The 19,004-nt window shown below is 41.2% G+C and overlaps 1 protein-coding gene across 6 annotated transcripts in view; it reads right to left on the bottom strand.

Annotated features, from left to right (window-relative positions):
• The window catches only part of LOC110524160 (ankyrin repeat domain-containing protein 27), a 36,161-nt gene that overhangs the window by 9,864 nt on the left and 7,293 nt on the right, over positions 1–19,004 (bottom strand). For 2 of the 6 annotated variants that reach the window (XM_090233177.1, XM_090233174.1), the window contains exons 2-15: positions 18,522–18,644; positions 17,977–18,166; positions 9,375–9,485; positions 8,814–8,970; positions 8,471–8,625; positions 5,553–5,612; positions 4,607–4,660; positions 4,405–4,470; positions 4,229–4,305; positions 3,792–3,913; positions 2,363–2,441; positions 2,022–2,160; positions 1,099–1,191; positions 340–464 (exon numbers count right to left, since the gene is read on the bottom strand). In XM_090233177.1, coding sequence (XP_090089303.1) covers positions 340–464; positions 1,099–1,191; positions 2,022–2,160; positions 2,363–2,441; positions 3,792–3,913; positions 4,229–4,305; positions 4,405–4,470; positions 4,607–4,660; positions 5,553–5,612; positions 8,471–8,625; positions 8,814–8,970; positions 9,375–9,485; positions 17,977–18,015 — 1,277 coding nt within the window. In that variant the 5' untranslated portion in view covers positions 18,016–18,166; positions 18,522–18,644. The remainder of the gene's footprint in view (positions 1–339; positions 465–1,098; positions 1,192–2,021; positions 2,161–2,362; positions 2,442–3,791; positions 3,914–4,228; positions 4,306–4,404; positions 4,471–4,606; positions 4,661–5,552; positions 5,613–8,470; positions 8,626–8,813; positions 8,971–9,374; positions 9,486–17,976; positions 18,167–18,521; positions 18,645–19,004) is intronic. The other 4 variants (XM_021603550.3, XM_021603558.3, XM_090233182.1 and 1 more) reach the window with 2 other exon arrangements.

The raw sequence follows: 19,004 nt of genomic DNA, 5'->3' as shown, positions 1-19,004 counted from the left end.
AGTGAAGTGTCTGAGACTTACCTGATGGGTGAGGGAAAGGGGATATCTAGTCAGTTGCACAACTGAATGTATTCAATTGAAAAATGTCTTCCACATTCCTCTGAATCAGAGGTGCGGGGGGCTGCCTTAATCAAAGTCCACGTTATCGGCGCCCGGGGAGTAGTTGTTGTGGGGGGTTAACTGCCTTGCTCAAAGGCAGAACGGCAGATTTTTCCACCTTGCTCGGCTCGGGTATTCGAACAAGCAACCTTTCGGTTACTGTCCCAACGCTCTAATTGCTAGGCTACCTGCCGCCCCGTCATAACAAACCTGTGTGTGGTATTGCGTGCGTGTGCTCACCCAGAGACCCGGAGCTCACAGTGATCACAGGAGCAAAGGGGGTGACACATCTTCACCCCGTCCTCATCGCTTTCGTTTTCACTCAACACACGCTTGACCTCCGCTTCGTTACCGTTGGCTATGTGCTACAGGACACACACACACACACACAATCAGTTAAAAAAAAGAAAAAAAATCATACGGATAATTGATTTTTTTTAAACCCAAAGAAAGTTAGTTAAACAATGTTTTCATGTGAACAAATTAAATTGTTTAATGAAGTAAGGTATCCATTTAGCCAATAGACCATGATGCCCAGTCAGTGCTGGGGAAGCTACTCTGAAATCATAGTTTACCAAGCTACCAATAACTGCACACTAGAAGTTAACGCTACACTAAAGCTACCCTTAAGGAACTAAAGCCACTTTGAAAAATGTCACAGACTACAAATTGCAAGAACAGGTCACTCTGGGGTCAGGTGTTAACAGACTGTAATTTAGCCTACTAAACACGAAAACTGTTTCAAGTGAGAATTAGGTAGGTCTGATGCCCTCATATTTTCGTATATATTTGTGCAAAAAAAAGCTTTGTGTAGTTAACTTTTTTTGCCATGTAGTGATGTAGCTATTAACAGAAACCACTACCAAGACTAGAATTGAGTTCAACTACAAACAAACTACTGCAAAATGTAGATAAGTGACTAATTTACAACATGTAGTTCACTACTCCCCAACACAGAGTAAAGCTTTCCTTCCCCCTAAAACTTGGTCATGTTCTCACCTCAAACAGACAGTTGATGGGGGTAGCATCGTTCTGACAGAGCAGGTTTATTTTCTGTGTGAAACGCACCTTGTCGTTCAGTTCCCCTGAGCCCTGCAAACAACAGACACAGTCACTTACTCTGCACACAGGACTTTTTTTCCCCTCACTCATTTCAGTCAAGTTCGCTCACTACTGTGGCCTGTTATGACAGGTATTGCAGTGATAAAGTGGTGTATCTAAGTCAACAGCGCTTGTATAGGATATCAGCTACAACAATGTTGTATGTGCTGGTGGTGTATGAATCCATTTTCACAACATTGAGCCAAGTCAAGCTAGCCAGGGCCCAGGTACACTGAGTGAACAAAAACATTAAGAACACCTGCTCTTTCCATGACACTGACCAGGTGAATCCAGGTGAAAGCTATGATCTCTTATTGATGTCACTTGTTAAATCCACTTCAAAATCAGTGTATATGAAGGGGAGCAGACAGGTTAAAGAAGGATTTTTAAGCCTTGAGACATGGATTGTGTATGTGTGCCATTCAAAGGGTGGATTGGCAAGACAAAAGATTTAAGCGCCTTTGAACAGGCGCACCAGTTTGTGTCAAGAACTGCAACGCTGCTGGGTTTTTCACACTCAACAGTTTCCTGTGTGTATCAAGAACGGTTCACCACTCAAATGACATCCAGCCAACTTGAAACAACTGTGGGAAGAGTCTATGCCCCGACCAATTGAGGCTGTTCTGAGGGCAAAAAAGGAGGGTGCAAATCAATTTTAAAGTTTTGTACACTCAGTGTAGTGTAACGTAAGGAAGGAGCCACCCTGTGTGAGTGCTACTGTACTTTGTTGTGCTCACCATTTGTCTCTGGCTCAGGAAGTTGACCTAGCTGATGACTGTGTGAGTTCTTACTGTGCGAGTACTACTATACTGTACTGTCACCTTTTGTTCCTGGCTCAGGTTGAGGTTGCCCTGGCTGATGAACTCGACGGCGGCCTCGAACGACGTCAGCCAGTAGCTCAGCTCGTCCTTGGTGGAGCTACAGAAATGGAAGTTCTTGATGTAGCTCAGGTTGGCCATCCTGGAAGAGTATTAGTTAAACACAACACTGGCTTTTAATACATTATTTACTAGTTAATGAATCAATCAATGACTCGGTTTAATTACTAGGTCACTTTAGTAATTCATTCATTCATTCAACTAGTTTACTTGAAGTAAATCAAGTCATTCCATAGTCAGTGGTATTAGTAGGTTGAAGGTTTTCTGCTGAACATCTTCCTCACCAATTGGGGATCTCCGTCTTCACAAGTAAGTACAGAATGACAGAGAGAAGATCGTCTGCACATACGGCCTCTATGCTCACTGCATGTGAAGGAAAAAAGGGAAATGAAAGGAAGAACTCAATTACGGTGGTTCCTTCGGTAACTGTAACCTGTTAATGTGACTGAGGTTTATGGCAGGGGCACACAGTAGACTGAATACATCAAAATCGCTTCATCCTACAAACACATGAGCGTTGCTTTACAGAGTTGCTTTACCTGTGAAATGCCCATACAGTCTGTCTAACCTCTGTGAGACAGACACTCTGCCTCTTTCCTTGACGTTTAGGCTTTAAATTGGTAAATTGGCTGTTTGGCAACAGAAATTACGAGTGGATCACACTACGCCACAGAGACAGGGTAAGGGTTGTTATGTGGCCAACAAGGTTTTTATTTCCAAAACAAACTGGACAAACACATTAGGCCCTAAGAGTCAGGACATTGTTATGCGTAAGTACAGAGTTAATTATATTACCAGGCAGGGAGTGAACAGAAATTGAGGAATGGAGGACATTATGTGGGACTGTGCAGAGTTTAGTCAACTTTCCTACACACCCTGACCTGGGCGGTTACAATGACCAGCCTTGTAAGCTACTTATAGTAACTTAATGTCATCATAAAACATTGGTAAATCAGCCACTTGTGCACATGTAACATTTCTACCTGTAACTTTCTGGATGAAAGCTAAAATTATATTTGACTCCAGAGGCCGAAGCATGACCTTACAGATTTGCAGAGATGTGGTAAAGAGGTCAGTGGAACACAGACCATGGGGGGGGGACGGCACACACAATCAACAAATCTGATCTAACAAAGTGGCAATCCGTAATGATTTATGTATTGTAACAGGCCCACAATGCGGTGTATACAGTCCGATTTGGATATAATTGGCTGTTTCGATGCATAACATTTAGAAGTAGCCGCTTTTCAGGCTTAGAAAAAGTGACTCCTAAATGCTAACTTCCGTTCTTATACGCTGGTAGCATAGCTAGCGTGGAGAAATGGGCAGTGGTAGACAGTCGTTTTTAACTGGATTGAAGTTGATTGGTGACAATAACATGAAATTGTATTGGGGTTGACATCCATACGAGCATTATACTCAAGATTTTTTACCTCAACACAACAACAAATTCTTATTTACAATGACGGCACACCGGGGAACGTGACTGGCCCAACGCCCTAACCACTAGGCTACCTGCCGCCCCATGGTTGAGTTTCTTTGATCTCTTTACCGCATCTATAGTACCATAACAAACAGTCCAGAATCCATTTTAAGGCACATTTACGTTCCAGTGTCAACAGTGCTGTTTGTGGCACAACAACACTGTGTAAACTTCTGCCGATGTGACATGAAATGCAGACTGGAGAGACAAGAGACAGACAGATGGTATACCTGAGCTGCTTGGGGACTGCATGATGGCGAGTCCCACCTTTCTGAGGCAGAGCAGCTTGTGTAGAGGAGAGGTGCAGTGGTTCAACTGGCTCAGCTCTCTCTTGGCCCGGGGTATATTTATACTGTATTTGGTAATAGGGAAATACAACTGGGTATTGATACTATAGTAGGATTCAGGGACACACTAGGTGATATTGATACTGGATGAGACAGGCAAACATACTCCTATAGTCTATAGACACAACGGAACAGGTTCTCTTATATCAGACCTATTCGATATGATGATCAGTTTGTATTAGAAGTGGTATATGAGCGATATGGTGGTGTGGCCCCTTTTTGTTTGTGTTGTATGCAGACTTGCAAAGTTTCTCGTCCAGCATGTATAATGCGATGTCTGTATATGGTTACTTTGGACTGTAAGCATAAAGGCGACCAACCTAAATTCAGATTTGACCCCCAAGTCTTTCTGCTGCAGGTCCTGCAGACCTCTGGTGGTTTTGTTGAAGGCAGAATCCTGTTGAAACAGTGATAGTTAACATGGACATTAACCTTTACCGCATGGTGATTCTGAGGCTATAAAAAGACTGACAGTAATATAAAATACTGTACAGACCTGGCTGGCTTCAAGAGTTCCCACAAAGTTAAAGATTAAATCATGGATACCATGATGTATATACATCTGAAAGATAAAACAGAAAATATGTATACTGACAACATTTCATAAAAACACATGAAGCATTATAGCGTCCCACAACTACTCCGTAGGGCAGTTTTCAAATGTTCAATACAACACAATAGACAGAATTCTCTCTTACTTCCACCGATTGTTTAAGGAGAGTCATCTGGAGCTCCTGTTTGGCCAGCACTTTCTGAAAAACAGGAGGTATAACCAATCTGGTTCATATCTCAGGAAAGACAACTGGGTCGTGGTCCAGTAGGCACGTAGAAATGGAAAACCTGAACTTGTCCAATAAGAAACATTTTAAAAACATTGCTACAGTGTGACCTACTGAACTTAACATGACTCGAGATATGTAGATAATCAGGCAGTGTTGCCGACTTAGCAACTTTGTCACTAGATTTAGCGCGTTCAGACCCCTCCAGCTACTTTTATTGGTTAAAGAGTATAGCAACACGTTTAGCTACTATTCAAGGCTACCCCAGCAACTTTTGGTTGATTTAGTGACTTCCCTATTTGTGTGAGTGTGTGCCCACTTGGCTGAGCCTAGCTGTGCTGCTCTGAGCACTGCTACCTCTCTACCAGCTGCTGCTGCACGTGTGCACCTTCCCCCACCTCTCTCGCTCCCTCCCGCGTCTCTCTCCACTCTTAGCCTCTCAACTCCCTCTCTGCTGCTGCAGCGAGAGAAATTCATTTAAATTGTTCCTTATTGTTAAATGATAGAGCTCTCTAGCATAAATTTAAAAAACAATTCATGCAAAAAAATTATCATTCTAAATAAGTTAGCTACCATACATTTAAACAAAAATAAATTTTTGAAATACAAATTAATTTATTCCTTTTTGTTCTCCTTCAAACATTCTATTAATTTTTGCTTTGGAGAATTTAGCATTGCATGAGAGACTGAGGGACAGCATAAGTATTTGTTATTTTCTTATGTGCAAAATAACATTATGACATTGCTATTACTTCGTAACGTCATCTAGTCACTTTTAGCGACAAATGGAGCAACCAACGGCTACCTTGCTTGAAAAATAGTTGGCAACCCGACAATCTAACAGTCATGTTCCTACAGTACTTACCATGCTTGAGTCTCTCAACAGGCACTGAAGACATTTAGTATAAAGGGCATTCACTGAGTCCTGAGGGGAGAGGACAGTCACAGGTTAGAGCAGTGGTCACAGCAGAATAAATATTATATATCGCATAGAGTCCGGTCCAAAATTATTGGCACCATTGATAAAGCTGAGCAAAAAAAACTGAAAAAATCTAATTTACAAATACTGAGCTATATTGTATGCTCCCATTTTTTTGTAGCCATAATGTGCTTTGAAAGGCTGGTCATGACTCACATCAACACCATCATCCCAGAAACCCTTGGCCCACTCCAATTTGTATGTTGCCCCAACAGATCCACAAATGATGCAGTCTGTATTGCACTCCACACTGCCCTTTCCCACCTGGACAAAAGGAACACCTATGTGAGAATGCTATTCATTGACTACAGCTCAGCGTTCAACACCATAGTACCCTCAAAGCTCATCATTAAGCTAAGGACCCTGGGACAATATACCTCCCTCTGCAACTGGATCCTGGACTTTCTGATGGGCCGCCCCCAGGTGGTAAGGGTAGGAACCAACACACCCGCCATGCTGATCCTCAACACAGGGGCCCCTCAGGGGTGGTTGCTCTGCCCCCTCCTGTACTCCCTGTTCACTCATGACTGCACGGCCAGGCACAATTCTAACACCATCATTAAATTTTCCGATGACACAACAGTGGTATGCCTGATCAAAGACAACAACGAGATAGCCTATAGGGAGGCGCTCAGAGACCTGGCTGTATGGTGCCAGGACAATAACCTCTCCCTCAACGTGATCAAGCCAAAGAGGGTGATTGTGGACTACAGGAAACAGTGGCTCGAACACACCCCCATTCTCATCGACGGGGCTGTAGTGGAGCAGGTTGAAAGCTTCAAGTTCCTTGGTGTCCACATCACCAACAAACTAACATGGTCCAAGCACACCATGACAGTTGTGAAGCGGGCACGACAAAACCTATTCCCTAAGAATTGTCAAAGACTCCAGCCACCCTAGTCATAGACTGTTCTCTCTGCTACCACACGGCAAGCGGGAACCGGAGCACCAAGTCTAGGTCCAAGAGGCTTCTAAACAGCTTCTACCCCCAAGCCATAAGACTCCTGAACATCTATTCAAATGGCTACTCAGACTATTCACATTGCCCCCCACCCCCCTCCCCTCTCCACACCACTGCCACTCTCGGTTGTCATCTATGCATAGTCACTTTAATTAACTCTACCTACATGTACATACAACCTCAACTAACCGGTGCCCCGCACATTGATGCTGTACTGGCACCCCCCTGTATATAGTCTTTATTTTTTACTGCTGCTCTTTAATTACTTGTTACTTCTATCTCTTATTCGTATTTTTTGAAACTGCATGTTGGTTAGGGGCTCGTAAGTAAGCATTTCACTGTAAGGTTGTACTCACCAGTTGTACTCAGCGCATGTGACTAATATAATTTGATTTGAGAACACATTGGGAGTGATCTTAGACCCTTCCTTTATACAGAATTGTTCCAGATTGTTGATATCCTTCATCTGCACTTATGGACTGCCTTCTTCAATGCAAACCACAAATGTTCAATGGGGTTCAAGTCCTGAGACTGTGCCATCTGTTGCAAAATGTTGATTTTGTGGTCAAACCATGTATTTGTGGATTTTGATTTGGGCTTGCGATTATTGTCTTGCTGGAAGATCCACTTGCGGCCAAATTTTTGCCTCCTTGCAGAGGCAACCATGTTTTGGGCTAAAATGTCCTGGTACTGGGTAAAGTTCTACTATAAAGTTCAAAAGGGCCACAGGACCAGTGGAAGGGAAATGGCCCCAGAACATCAAAGATCCACCACCTTTATAGGGTTCTTTTCTGTATACGTATATTTTTTTCCGATGCAAAACACTACTGGTGTGCGTGGACTAAGAGCTCTACTTTCATATCATCCAACAAATGTAAACGCCTGGAGTTTGCTTAAAAGGTATTGACACTTGGATTGGAACCGGAGCTATGGTCAGATGACATGAAAATAGAGCTCTTTGGCCAAGCACAACAGTGGTGGGTTTTGCATCCTGGGGCCCTTGTTAAGGTCAACAGCATCATGAACTTTACCCAGTAAATCATTTCCCAATTTTTGGAGCATACAATTGAGCTCAGTATTTGCACTTATTTTACACAGTATTTTTTTGCTCAGCTTTCTCAAGGATTCCAATAACTTTGGCTCGGACTATGTTACTCTGTCTTATACAGTACAATGTGTATTAATAGTATAGTATCTATCACATTAGAAATGAGTGCACTAGCTATGCATTTCAGTATACATAGTGTACAAAACTTTAGGAACACCTCCCTAATATTGAGTTACACCCCCTTTTTCCCCTCTATTCGTCAGGTATGGATACTATAATGTGTCGAAAGCGTTCCACAGGGGTGCTGGCCCATACTGACTCAAATGCTTCCCATAGTTGTGTCAAGTTGGCTGGAGGTCTTGTGTGTGGTGGACCATTCTTGATACACACGAGAAACTGTTAAGCGTGTAAACCCCAGCAGCGTTTGACACAAACGGGCGCGCCTGACACCTACTACAATAGCCCATTCAAAGGCACTTCAATATTTTGTCTCACCCATTCCCCCTTTGAATGGCACACATCCACAATCCATGTCTCAAGGCTTAAAAATCATTCTAGAATCATTCTCCTCCCCTTCATATACACTGATTGGAGTGGATTTAACAGGTCACATCAGCAAGAGATCATAGCTATCACCTGGTCAGTCTACGTCATGGAAAAAGCAGGCGTTCCTTATGTTTTGTACACTCAGTGTAGGTTATCATGCGTGGAAATGGTTTTACTCGACCCTTGTGAAATTGCTAGCTAGCTAGCAGTGAGCTAGTAGTGTCCATCAGGATTAGGCACGGTGCTTACGATGTGGTGTCGCAGTCCCTTCCTTTCCTGCTCTTTAAAGGAATGGCAGAAGCTGCTTATGAACTTGTCCAGTTTCTCCGCATGGCGGCCCAGAAACTCCCGGACATCCTCCACATTCTTCAGACAGTACAGGCCTGGGCTGGGGGTCACCTCCACTGAGAGAGGGAGAGGGAGACAAGAAAGGTGAGAGCGAGAGAGAAGGTGAGAGTGAGAGAGAAGGTGAGAGTGAGAGAGAAGGTGAGAGTGAGATGGTGGCTGTAGGCTGTTTGTATCTGGTTCAACATCAACTAAAATCGCACACCCACTTAAATAGACTTTCACGGCTTCTGGAGGAGAGCGGTACCTGGGCTTTGGTCTGTGTCGATGGGCCTGGCGATACAGAGGATGCTGTAGCTCTGCTCCTTCTCATTGTAAAAAGTCTCCTCAAACAGGATGGGCACGTTGGCAGGGGCCTGGAACCCTGTGCCCAGTCTGACCTGGCTGTCCTGGATGGTCAGTTCCTATCAGAGAGGAAGAGGAGGAGCAGACCCCAATATCCTCCGTTATAACAGAGTAGAATCAACCAAAGAGATACAGTTAGGCCAGAGAATATGAAATAGTCTGATGTTTTGTAAACCAATGATTCAACACATATTTTACCATGTTAAAATAGAGGAAGAGGACAATAGTACCCTAGTATACAACAGTAGAATCAAGAGATGGCTAATACTTTAAATTTTACCTTTAATTAACTAGGCAAGTCAGTTAAGAACAAATTCTTATTTACAAAGACGGCCTACCCAGGTCGACACTGGGCAAATTGTGTGCCGCCCTACGGTACTCCCAATCAGGGCCGGGTGTGATACAGCCTGGATCGAGACTGTGGCGTTTCCATATGCCGTGGTACTGGTCTGATGGAACTTACCTTCCCATCTACAGTCTGATATCCCTCTCCAGAGGGCTGTAAAACGTAGGTTTCAAACTGGGCTGCTGTGTACGCTCCAAGGGTTAGACTTCCACGGCACGGCACCAAAACCTGGGGGCACAGTAATATGACCATCATCAAGGTTTTAAATAAAAAAATAAAAAAAAACATGTTTCTCGTGACTCTAAGAATGGATTTATCAATGGTTTCATTGGTAAAGTTTCTACAATAAAAAGCATCTGATCTCACTGACATTGCTACTTCGCCCCAGGAAGTAGCCTTGATTTCTTTATGATATGGCCTACTGCCCAGTGCCCACATGCAATCCAATACCCATGACCGTAGTGTCAGCACAAACTCTTTGCTTCTCTTTTAAAGCATTTAATACCAGAGGGAGAAAAAAAAAATTCAGACATGATTCGAACACTGTAAATGGAGAAATATACACATTCATCTAACGGCTTCATGTTGTATTTGTTGCAATTTAAATCAAATCAAAGTTCTCTCAAAGTCACCACAGTATTTTGTCGATGTAGCCTAGTTTTAACAGGCCTATGCTTTAAAATAACGATTGAGCCATTATACAATTGTCTTTGGTACATAATTATTCTGGCCTATACTCCCAAATTAAATTAATTCTAGTAATCACCTTTGAGTGTGTACCATCTTATTATGCATACTGGATGGACTGGTTACCTTATGCTACGCCAAAACGTTCTATTCACGAGTCTGGGAAAGAACGTATAGGCCTAGGCCAGTGGTCACCAACCCGTCGATTGCAATCAATTGGTTGATCTCCAAGGCATTCCTAATTGATCACCAAACATCTCTGTAAAAATAACAATTATAAAGCCTTGCACTCCAATTATCTTTATTAGTTTTTGTTCTATTGGTGGTAGATGCACTTGAGTCAGCAGCCATAGTGCCAGGAAGGCACTGTTATTTTTTCACAAAAAAATATATAAAATATTTTTCCCTAACCCTACCACCCCTCCCATAATTGGAGTAAACTAATCAACAGTTAGGCTTCAGCTTCCTTACTGTCATGACTTCAAGGCCTCCGATCAGCTTGGCAAATAGCCAGACCCCCCCGCTCTCCCACTGTTTTTCATTTTGTGATGTCATTAAAAACAGTACAACACAAATACTGTAACTTGACATACAGTGTGAAAGCTCTTCAAATGTACATCCTTTACATTGTGTAGGAAATATGAAGAACAATTTTTAAAAATTGTTAAGATAGAAAACTGAAATCACATTCCTAACGAGAACATAGTTCATGTGCAAAGGACATGAAAACTAAGCCACACACCGAATGATGTCAGAAGAGCGTGTCAATGTGATGGAACCGCACTTTTCGGCTAGAGTGCTTAAAAGGACTCGCTAAGAATTAACATGCAGACCAACAAACGTGAAGAGTGAGCTAAAAGATGTGAGAGCGTGGTCCATACGTTGAAATGGTTAGAAACTGGAAACTCCACACAAGGTGAAGATAAAGACTAGACCGTAGCATTGTCAGTCTGCAGCTGGGCAAGTAAAAAAGTGGTCCTAGAACTTTGACTAAAGACACAAGGTGGAAAGGGAAAAAAATCCCATCTCAGACAACCATTGGTGCATCTGAAGATCTGTTCTATTTGAACACAAGACCAAGACAACTATGAAGAAGGACATTGTGACCTCAGGTGTAAGGCTCTGGTTGTCCACTAATCGAGCCATTCCCCATACAAAGATTGATTGGTTTCAACAGAGACGACGAACAAAGCCATCTACACATAAATACATTGCATTTCTTACCCAAACGGGTGGCAACTTGTGTGTAAGGTATATGGTTACAGTGAGCGTTGTTTCCAAATGTACGATAAATGTCCCTTTTCCCCCTCTCTCTATTTTACACACCTTTTTCATATGTGCAACAAGCCATTATATCTTGTCAGTCCACTAGAGAGGACAAGTACATTAGAGTGTCTAGTTTGAGAAACAGACACCTCATAAGTCCTCAACTGGCAGCTTCATTAAATAGTCCCCGTACAACACCAGTCTCAATGTCAACAGTGAAGAGGCAACTACAGGATACTGGCCATCTAGACAGAGTTGCAAAGAAAAAGCCTAATCTCAGAATGGCCAATAAAAAGAAGATTAAGATGGTCAAAACACAGACACTGGACAGGGGAACTCTGCCTAGAAGGCCGCCTAGAAGGCCAGCATCCCGGAGTTGCCTCTTCACTGTTGAGACTGGTGTTTTGCGCGTACTATTTCATGTTTTGTTATAATCTCCACCCGGCACAGCCAGAAGAGGACTGGCCACCCCTCATAGCCTGGTTTCTCTAGGTTTCTTCCTAGGTTGTCCTTTCTAGGGAGTTTTCCCTAGCCACCGTGCTTCTACACCTAGATTGCTTGCCGTACAGCACTTTGAGATATCAGCCGATGTATTTATATAGCCCTTCTTACATTTGATTTGATTCTATTCTGGTTAGAGACAGATTGCGCTGTTCTGTGAAGGGAGTAGTACACTGCGTTGTACAAGATCTTCAGTTTCTTGGAAATTTCTCACATGGAATAGCCTTCATTTCTCAGAACAATAATAGACTGACAAGTTTCAGAAGAAAGTTATTTGTTTCTAGCCTGTAAATCAAACCCACAAATGCTGATGCTCCAGATACTCAACTAGTCTAAAAGCCAGTTTTATTGCTTCTTTAAAAATCAGAACAGTTCTTAGCTGTGCTAACATATGTGCAAAAGGGTTTTTTAATGGTCATTTAGCCTTTTAAAATGATAAACATGGATTAGCTAACACAACGTGCCATTGGAACACAGGAGTGATGGTTGCTGATAAGGGGCCTCTGTAAGCTTATGTAGATATTCCATAAAAACAAAAATCAGCCATTTCTAGCTAGAATAGTCAATACAAAATTAACACTATTTTTGATCAATTTGATGTTATTTTATGGACAGCCCTTAGCTGTCTAAGGGCTGTCTTATGTTCATACAAATATTTACACACGTTCAGTTTGCTGAAAATAAACACAGTTGACAGTGAGAAGACGTTTCTTTTTTTGCTGAGTTTAGATTTCTTTTAGAATTGAATTTGGGCGTTGTTAACACTAAACAACTTCTTACGTTGTGCCCCAAATTCCAAATGAGTTAATGGTTATATGATTAATTAAATCTGGTAACAATTAAACATAGTTAGTTGATACGTTAAATAACAGTCATCACATTAATTAAAGTCACGTTAATACTATATACATTTTACGGACACAGTATATTTAAGCAATAAGACCAGAGAGGGTGTTGTACATGGCCAATATACCACAGCTAAGGGCTGTTAAGTACGATGCAATGCGGAGTGCCTGGACATAGCCCTTAGCCGTGGTATATTGGCCATATATCACAAACCCTGAGGTGCCTTATTGCTATTATAAACCGTTTACCAATGTAATTAGAGCAGTAAAAATAAACTGTTTTGTCATACCTGTGGTATGCGGTCTGATATACCACAGCTGTCAGCCAATCAGCATTCAGGGCTCAAACCACCCAGGTTATAATTTACAATAGTTATCTTTTGTTTGTTCTTAGTCCCATCCTTCAGCTCCACTCAATCTCTGAACACCAACCAGTTTTTATTACTATTTGTCATATACGGAGCTGTGATGTTTTACAAAAGTCCTGAACATTTCTAATCTCATAGATTCTACATATTGTTAAAGTTTTTTATTTTTTATTTGCTAAGAGTATTATATTATTGATCGATTTTAAAAAAATCCCCCAGCAGTGCTATTTGCAGAGTTAGCTCCAGGTAAATGTTGCAATTCTTCAGCCGTTCCTGAACCTGCGACCAAAAACCAGCTATATATGGACAGTACCAAAACAAATTATCTAATTATTCTCTTTTCGCAGAAAAATCTGCAGAGCTGGGATGGTTCTATCCCCCATACATATATATTTATATATATATCATTCTATTGGTAACAATAATTTTGTATAATAATGGAAATTGAAAAGTTTTTAACCCAGCATTGTTTAGTGTATCAGTTCATAAACCATGTGCCATGGAATCGTACTTCAAAAATCTCTTCCCAACTATTTTGCAATCTATATAGCACAGTCCTTAAAATTAAACTGGTATACTTTCTTTCACCAATTGTGGTCTTTAACGCAGGGCTGACAGACAAGTTCCTTACTTTCTCCCACAGTCCACTTGCTTCTTTCATTTTTGCTGGAAATGCTGCAATTAGTTGGTTGCAATTTTACGTAAAGCAGACATGTCCATATATTTTTGTTAGCTGCATGTGTGACATAACTCCACCAGTACTATTTATGATAGGGAAATTCTATTTAATACTTTTTATTAAATCATTTTTTTAATCAATTGGTATATTTGAGTTTAACCATAATATTTGTTATATTTGTTCAACAGTTATAAGCCATAAAATGTGGTTTGTCTCTTTTTTACTTGAGATTCATCATCAGCTGAGACTGTCCTCATTTCTCAGTGGAGGGAGGGACAGCGGAGGGACGGTGAGACAGTCTCACCGCTGTTCTCTCCCACCCCTCAAATTGAACATCAGATGCAGGCCATCGGTCCAGTAAAATAAAAAGCTAATTATTATGCTCACTCAGCTGTGCCTCAAAAGTAATACAACAAATGATCTATTATACGTGTGATCATATACCTAACATTTCAAAATGGTCTGAAAAGAACATTGGCAGGGCAATTCAAGCACAGCCAATCTGCAGTGATAATGTATTGGGCATATTAGCCTACTTTACAACCCTCCTTGCGACAGATCTGTTTTTAACAGGTTAATGTTGCAAAGGATTATGTTTTTTTAAAGTCATGATTTAAAAGAATCTGAGCAGTAGATAGGGCTATGGCGATCATAACATTGTCAGCCGGAGATTGTCAAGCAAATAACTGCCGGTCTCACGGTAATTGACCGTTAATTAACAAAACACATTTATCATCTCCTGGCTTCTACTGCACCCACTGACCTTTGGAACATCAACACTCAAAAAAAGTTTGTGGCATTATTTTATAGTATGAAAAAAAAGGAGAAAAATAAATAAATATCATATGGCTGTGGGATACACTAGTTAATTTAGCAGACAAGATTTGCTTAGAATTCCGTGGCATTATTTTATAGTATGAAAAAAATAGGGAAAAAAAAAAAACACTTTGATAGTATCACTGCCCTTTAACAAGCTTACGTATCAGCCTCACAGCCTTCGTCAGAGCTTTTGTGAGTAAAAATAAATAAATTGCACCCTTATGTAGACCTAGCCATACCCATATCCGTTCCAACGCATCGAATGGGGTTGGAGTCGAGGGAAAACAAATAAGTGCTACCAAACAATATACATTTCATAAATATTCAATATTCAAATAAAGTGTGTACATAAAACATATTAAAACACGTCTAAAACCACAGCATTCTGCAGCGATATACCATCCCATCTGGTTTGCGCTTAGTGAGACTATCGTTTGTTTTTCTACAGGACAACGACCCAACACACCTCCAGGCTGTGTAAGGGCTATTTGACCAAGAAGGACAGTGATGGAGTGCTTCATCAGATGACCTGGCCTCCACAATCAACTGACCTCAACCCAATTGAGATAGTTTGGGATGAGTTTGATAGCAGAGTGAAGGAAAAACAGCCAACAAGTGCTCAGTATATGTGGGAACTACTTCAAGACTGTTGGAAAAGCATTCCTCATGAAACTGGTTGAGAGAATGCCAAGAGTATGCAAAGCTGTCATCAAGGCAAAGGGTAGCTACTTTGAAGAATCTCAAATATAACATATTTTGATTTGTTTAAACACATGATTCCATGTGTGGTATTTCATAGTTTTGATGTCTTCACTATTCTTCTACAATGTAGAAAATAGTGAAAAATAAAGAACACACCAGAATGAATAGGCATGTCCAAACTGTTGACTGGTGCTGTATAGCTGGCAAACATTAGTAGTGAATTTCATACAACTGTAACTTGATCACCTCACTTAAGTTGCTCTTTGTGCTTCTTTGTAAACAAACACACGTGACTGGCTCAAACAGCTGTTTTGGGAAACTAGTAAGCGTAGATTATTTCTTATTAACAGGCAAAATTATTAACATAATCTGCTTTATCTATTACCTAGTGCACAAGTTGACTGCAGGTATCTATAAAAGCTTTTTTTTAAATTTTTTAAGTACTAATATTAAAATGTATAACCAACACTAAAATTGTATTGGAAACTCATACTGATGATATTTCAAAATACAGTATACCGCCCAACCAAGAGTTTCTCTCTACATTTCCTTCATAACGCTAAGTTTGACAATTATTTGCTAGGAGATAGCTAAGCTAGTCGACATGTTTCAGCGAGCTAAGCTACCTAGCTTGAAGATGTGCTAACAGTGCATGATGTTGGGTTCATGTTTATTCATGTCACTGAGGGTGAGAGGGTAATGTATAATGTTTACATTATATCAGGTATCCTATTGAAATATTGAGTGCAGGGAAGCAATCACATGTGGCAGGCATTGATAAGGGGAGAGAGCCATGGATTAGTGATGGGGGGGGGGGGGGGGGGGGGGGGGGGGGTCGAGATCAGGTCACGTTATGGGAGAAATAAAAGTTTATGGCCCGTATCACTTAGTGTCCTGCCTGGCAGTAAAGATACAATGTTTGTACAGATATGTAGGAGGAAACTCAGCCTAGGTGGAAGGGTTAAATATCAGTGCTTGTGTAAAAAATATGTCTGAGTGCAGCGGTAGTGACCCTCTGGGAAGAATTAAACTTGGTTAAACTTTCAGTGTCCATTGAGTTTTTAACTCTGAGAATTGGAACCTAACAACAGTAAACAACTAGCCAGCTATGATGTTGACAGTCCAATCAAAAGACCTTAATCAAAGACATTAGACCTTGACTTATGTGGCCAATTACTTTTTAATAAAAAAAATGACAGGCAACACTTTGATTATATGCAACGCAGGACAAGCTAGTTAACCTAGTAATATCATCAACCATGTGTAGTTAACGACTGATTATGTGAAGATTTGTTTTTTTATAAGATCAGTTTAATGCTAGCTAGCAACATACCTTGGCTCCTTGCAGCCACAAGGTCCTTTTGATGCTGCACTTGGGTAACAGGTGGTCAGCCTGCCACGCAGTCTCCTCGTGGATTGCAATATAATCGGCGTCCAAAAAGGCAGATTACCGATTGTTATGAAAACTTGAAATCAGCCCTAATTAAATCGGTCATGCCGATTAATCAATGACGCACCGAAGATGGACTTTGGCTGGCTAGCTCACCCAGCAGGTGCTGAGACAATCACACGCAACCACAGAAAAATCAATGACATCTACGCTCTGTAATTCATTTTCTGTCTGCCCCTCCACCACAGAAAGCACAGAGTGAGACTGAAACGGCTGCATTTTGGAGCCGCCTTATTCAACGAAAATGTACCAAACCAACAATACAATGGGAAAGCGACCACAGATGCTGTATTAGGTCAATCAAATGTTTTAAATAAAATGTTATTATTTGATGATATGATATATTGTTGTGACATGAAATAATAATTGCATGCACATTTCCTAGATATTGGTGGGGCTCCACTCCACCTGCCACATCACCACTGCTTGTCTGAACAAGCTACTATTCTACTGAGCCTAGTCCCTAATACATACAGTGGGCTCCAAAATTACTGGCACCCCTGACTGGCAATGCACAAACAATACTTAAAAAATATAAACAATCTAATTATGGAGATAAACTCAATACCAACATGTGAGAAATACTGTACTTTATTCATGTTTCAATGGAACCAACCAAAATAATTTATTGATTTAATTTAAAAAAAATCTATGTCCTCCAAATCAAGGTTTCACAATTAATGGCACTCTTAAAGATCATTGTAAATAACATCTAGCAAAATTAAACCAAATTAAATTCCACTTATTTAAGTTAATCTAAGACGGAACTATATTGAGCCATTACATCACTTCCTGTTTCACTAGGGTATAAAAGTGAGGTAACACACATGCAATATCCCTCTGTCATCCAACACCATGAAGAAAAGAAAAGAAGTGGCAGTTTAAAAGAGGCAGATGGTCGTAGACCTTCATAAATCTGGAAATGGCTACAAGAAGATCCACAAACGATTGAATATACTGAGCACTGTCAGGGCAATTATTTAAAAATTCAAAAGATATGGAACAGTTGAAAACCTCACGGGTAGAGGACGCAAATGCATTTTGCCCCCCAGGATAGGGAGGAGGATGGTGAGAGAAGCAACAAAATACCGAAGAATCACTGTGAAAGAATTGCAGGCCTTGGTGGCGTCTCGGGGTCACCACGTTTCAAAAAGCACAGGCTCTTTGGAAGGGTTGCCAGAAGAAAGACCCCAAGACACAGACACAAGAGCTTGGAGTTTGCCAAACATCATTTAAATTATGACTGGAAGAAGGTGCTCTGGTCAGATGAGACCAAAATCGAACATTTTGGTCAGATACAGCATCAGCATGTTTGGCGTCGAAACAGAGAGGTTGCCTCTGACAGAAGGCTGGAACTTGGCCGTAGGTGGACTTTCCAACAAGACAATGACCCGAAACATACCTCAAGATCCACACAGAAATGGTTCTGTGACAACAACATCAATGTTCTGCCATGGCCATCTCAGTCGCCGGACCTCAATCCAATCGAGTTGAAGAGGGCAGTTGATAAGCGCAAACCCAAGAATGTGAAGGCTCTTGAAAGGATCTGCATAGAGGAATGGTCCAAAATCCCTCCAAAGGCGTTCCTTAACCTTGTCAAACATTACAGGAAAAGACCATGCTGTTATCCTTGCCAGAGGTGGTTGCACTAAGTACTAAATGAGGAGTGCCAATAATTATGAAACCTTGATTTTGGTTCAATTGATTTTGTATTAAACAATTGTACGATTTTGGTGGGTTCCATTGAAACATTAATAAAGTACAGTATTTCTCACATGTTGGTATTTTGAGTTTCTCTCTATAATTATATTGTTTATATTTTTTTAAAGTATTGTTTGTGCATTGCCACTTTGTGATGCCAGTAATTTTGAAGCCCACTGTACATAACGTAAAAGGCTGAGCTGAGCACTATATGTAGCCCCACAGCCATAGCTGTCAGTCACTCACGATGCCATGGAGCTCTGCCACTCTGCTGCACAGGTCGGGACGCTGCTTCTCCAGCGCCAGATAAAAAGGGTTGTTCTGGAGGTTCTCATCATACAGAGCCATAAGGAACTGGATCTCTGGCTCCTGGGAGGAAGAGAGGACAGTTTACAGTAAATATGTGGTGGGAGGGAAGGGTTCCATACCAGGAAATTCAGCTGACAAAACATGCATTCATGTTGCTCCAAAACGGACTCGTCTCAGGAAACTAGGCGTATGTCACGTGTCACTACTTCACAGGAGAGCCATTTGAACGTAAACGTTTTTATTTTTATCAAAATAAATTTTTCGGCAGAAAAGTCTTCTGGAACATGTGAACTTTCATGCGCCTTAATAACAAACATGTCATCTGTAAATACAAATACAATTGTTAAAATACAAGCCTAGTTGGTTTAGCCCCGGAAAAAGGCTGGAACCTTCCCGCTAGCCATGCCATGATTGACTGAG

Source organism: Oncorhynchus mykiss, chromosome 1 (genome assembly GCF_057628025.1).
Source record: "Oncorhynchus mykiss isolate SJ-2025 chromosome 1, ASM5762802v1, whole genome shotgun sequence".
NCBI classification, from domain to species: domain Eukaryota; kingdom Metazoa; phylum Chordata; class Actinopteri; order Salmoniformes; family Salmonidae; genus Oncorhynchus; species Oncorhynchus mykiss.
The sequence above is the reverse complement of the archived record's forward strand: the minus strand, read 5'-3'. Positions and strand labels throughout refer to the sequence as shown.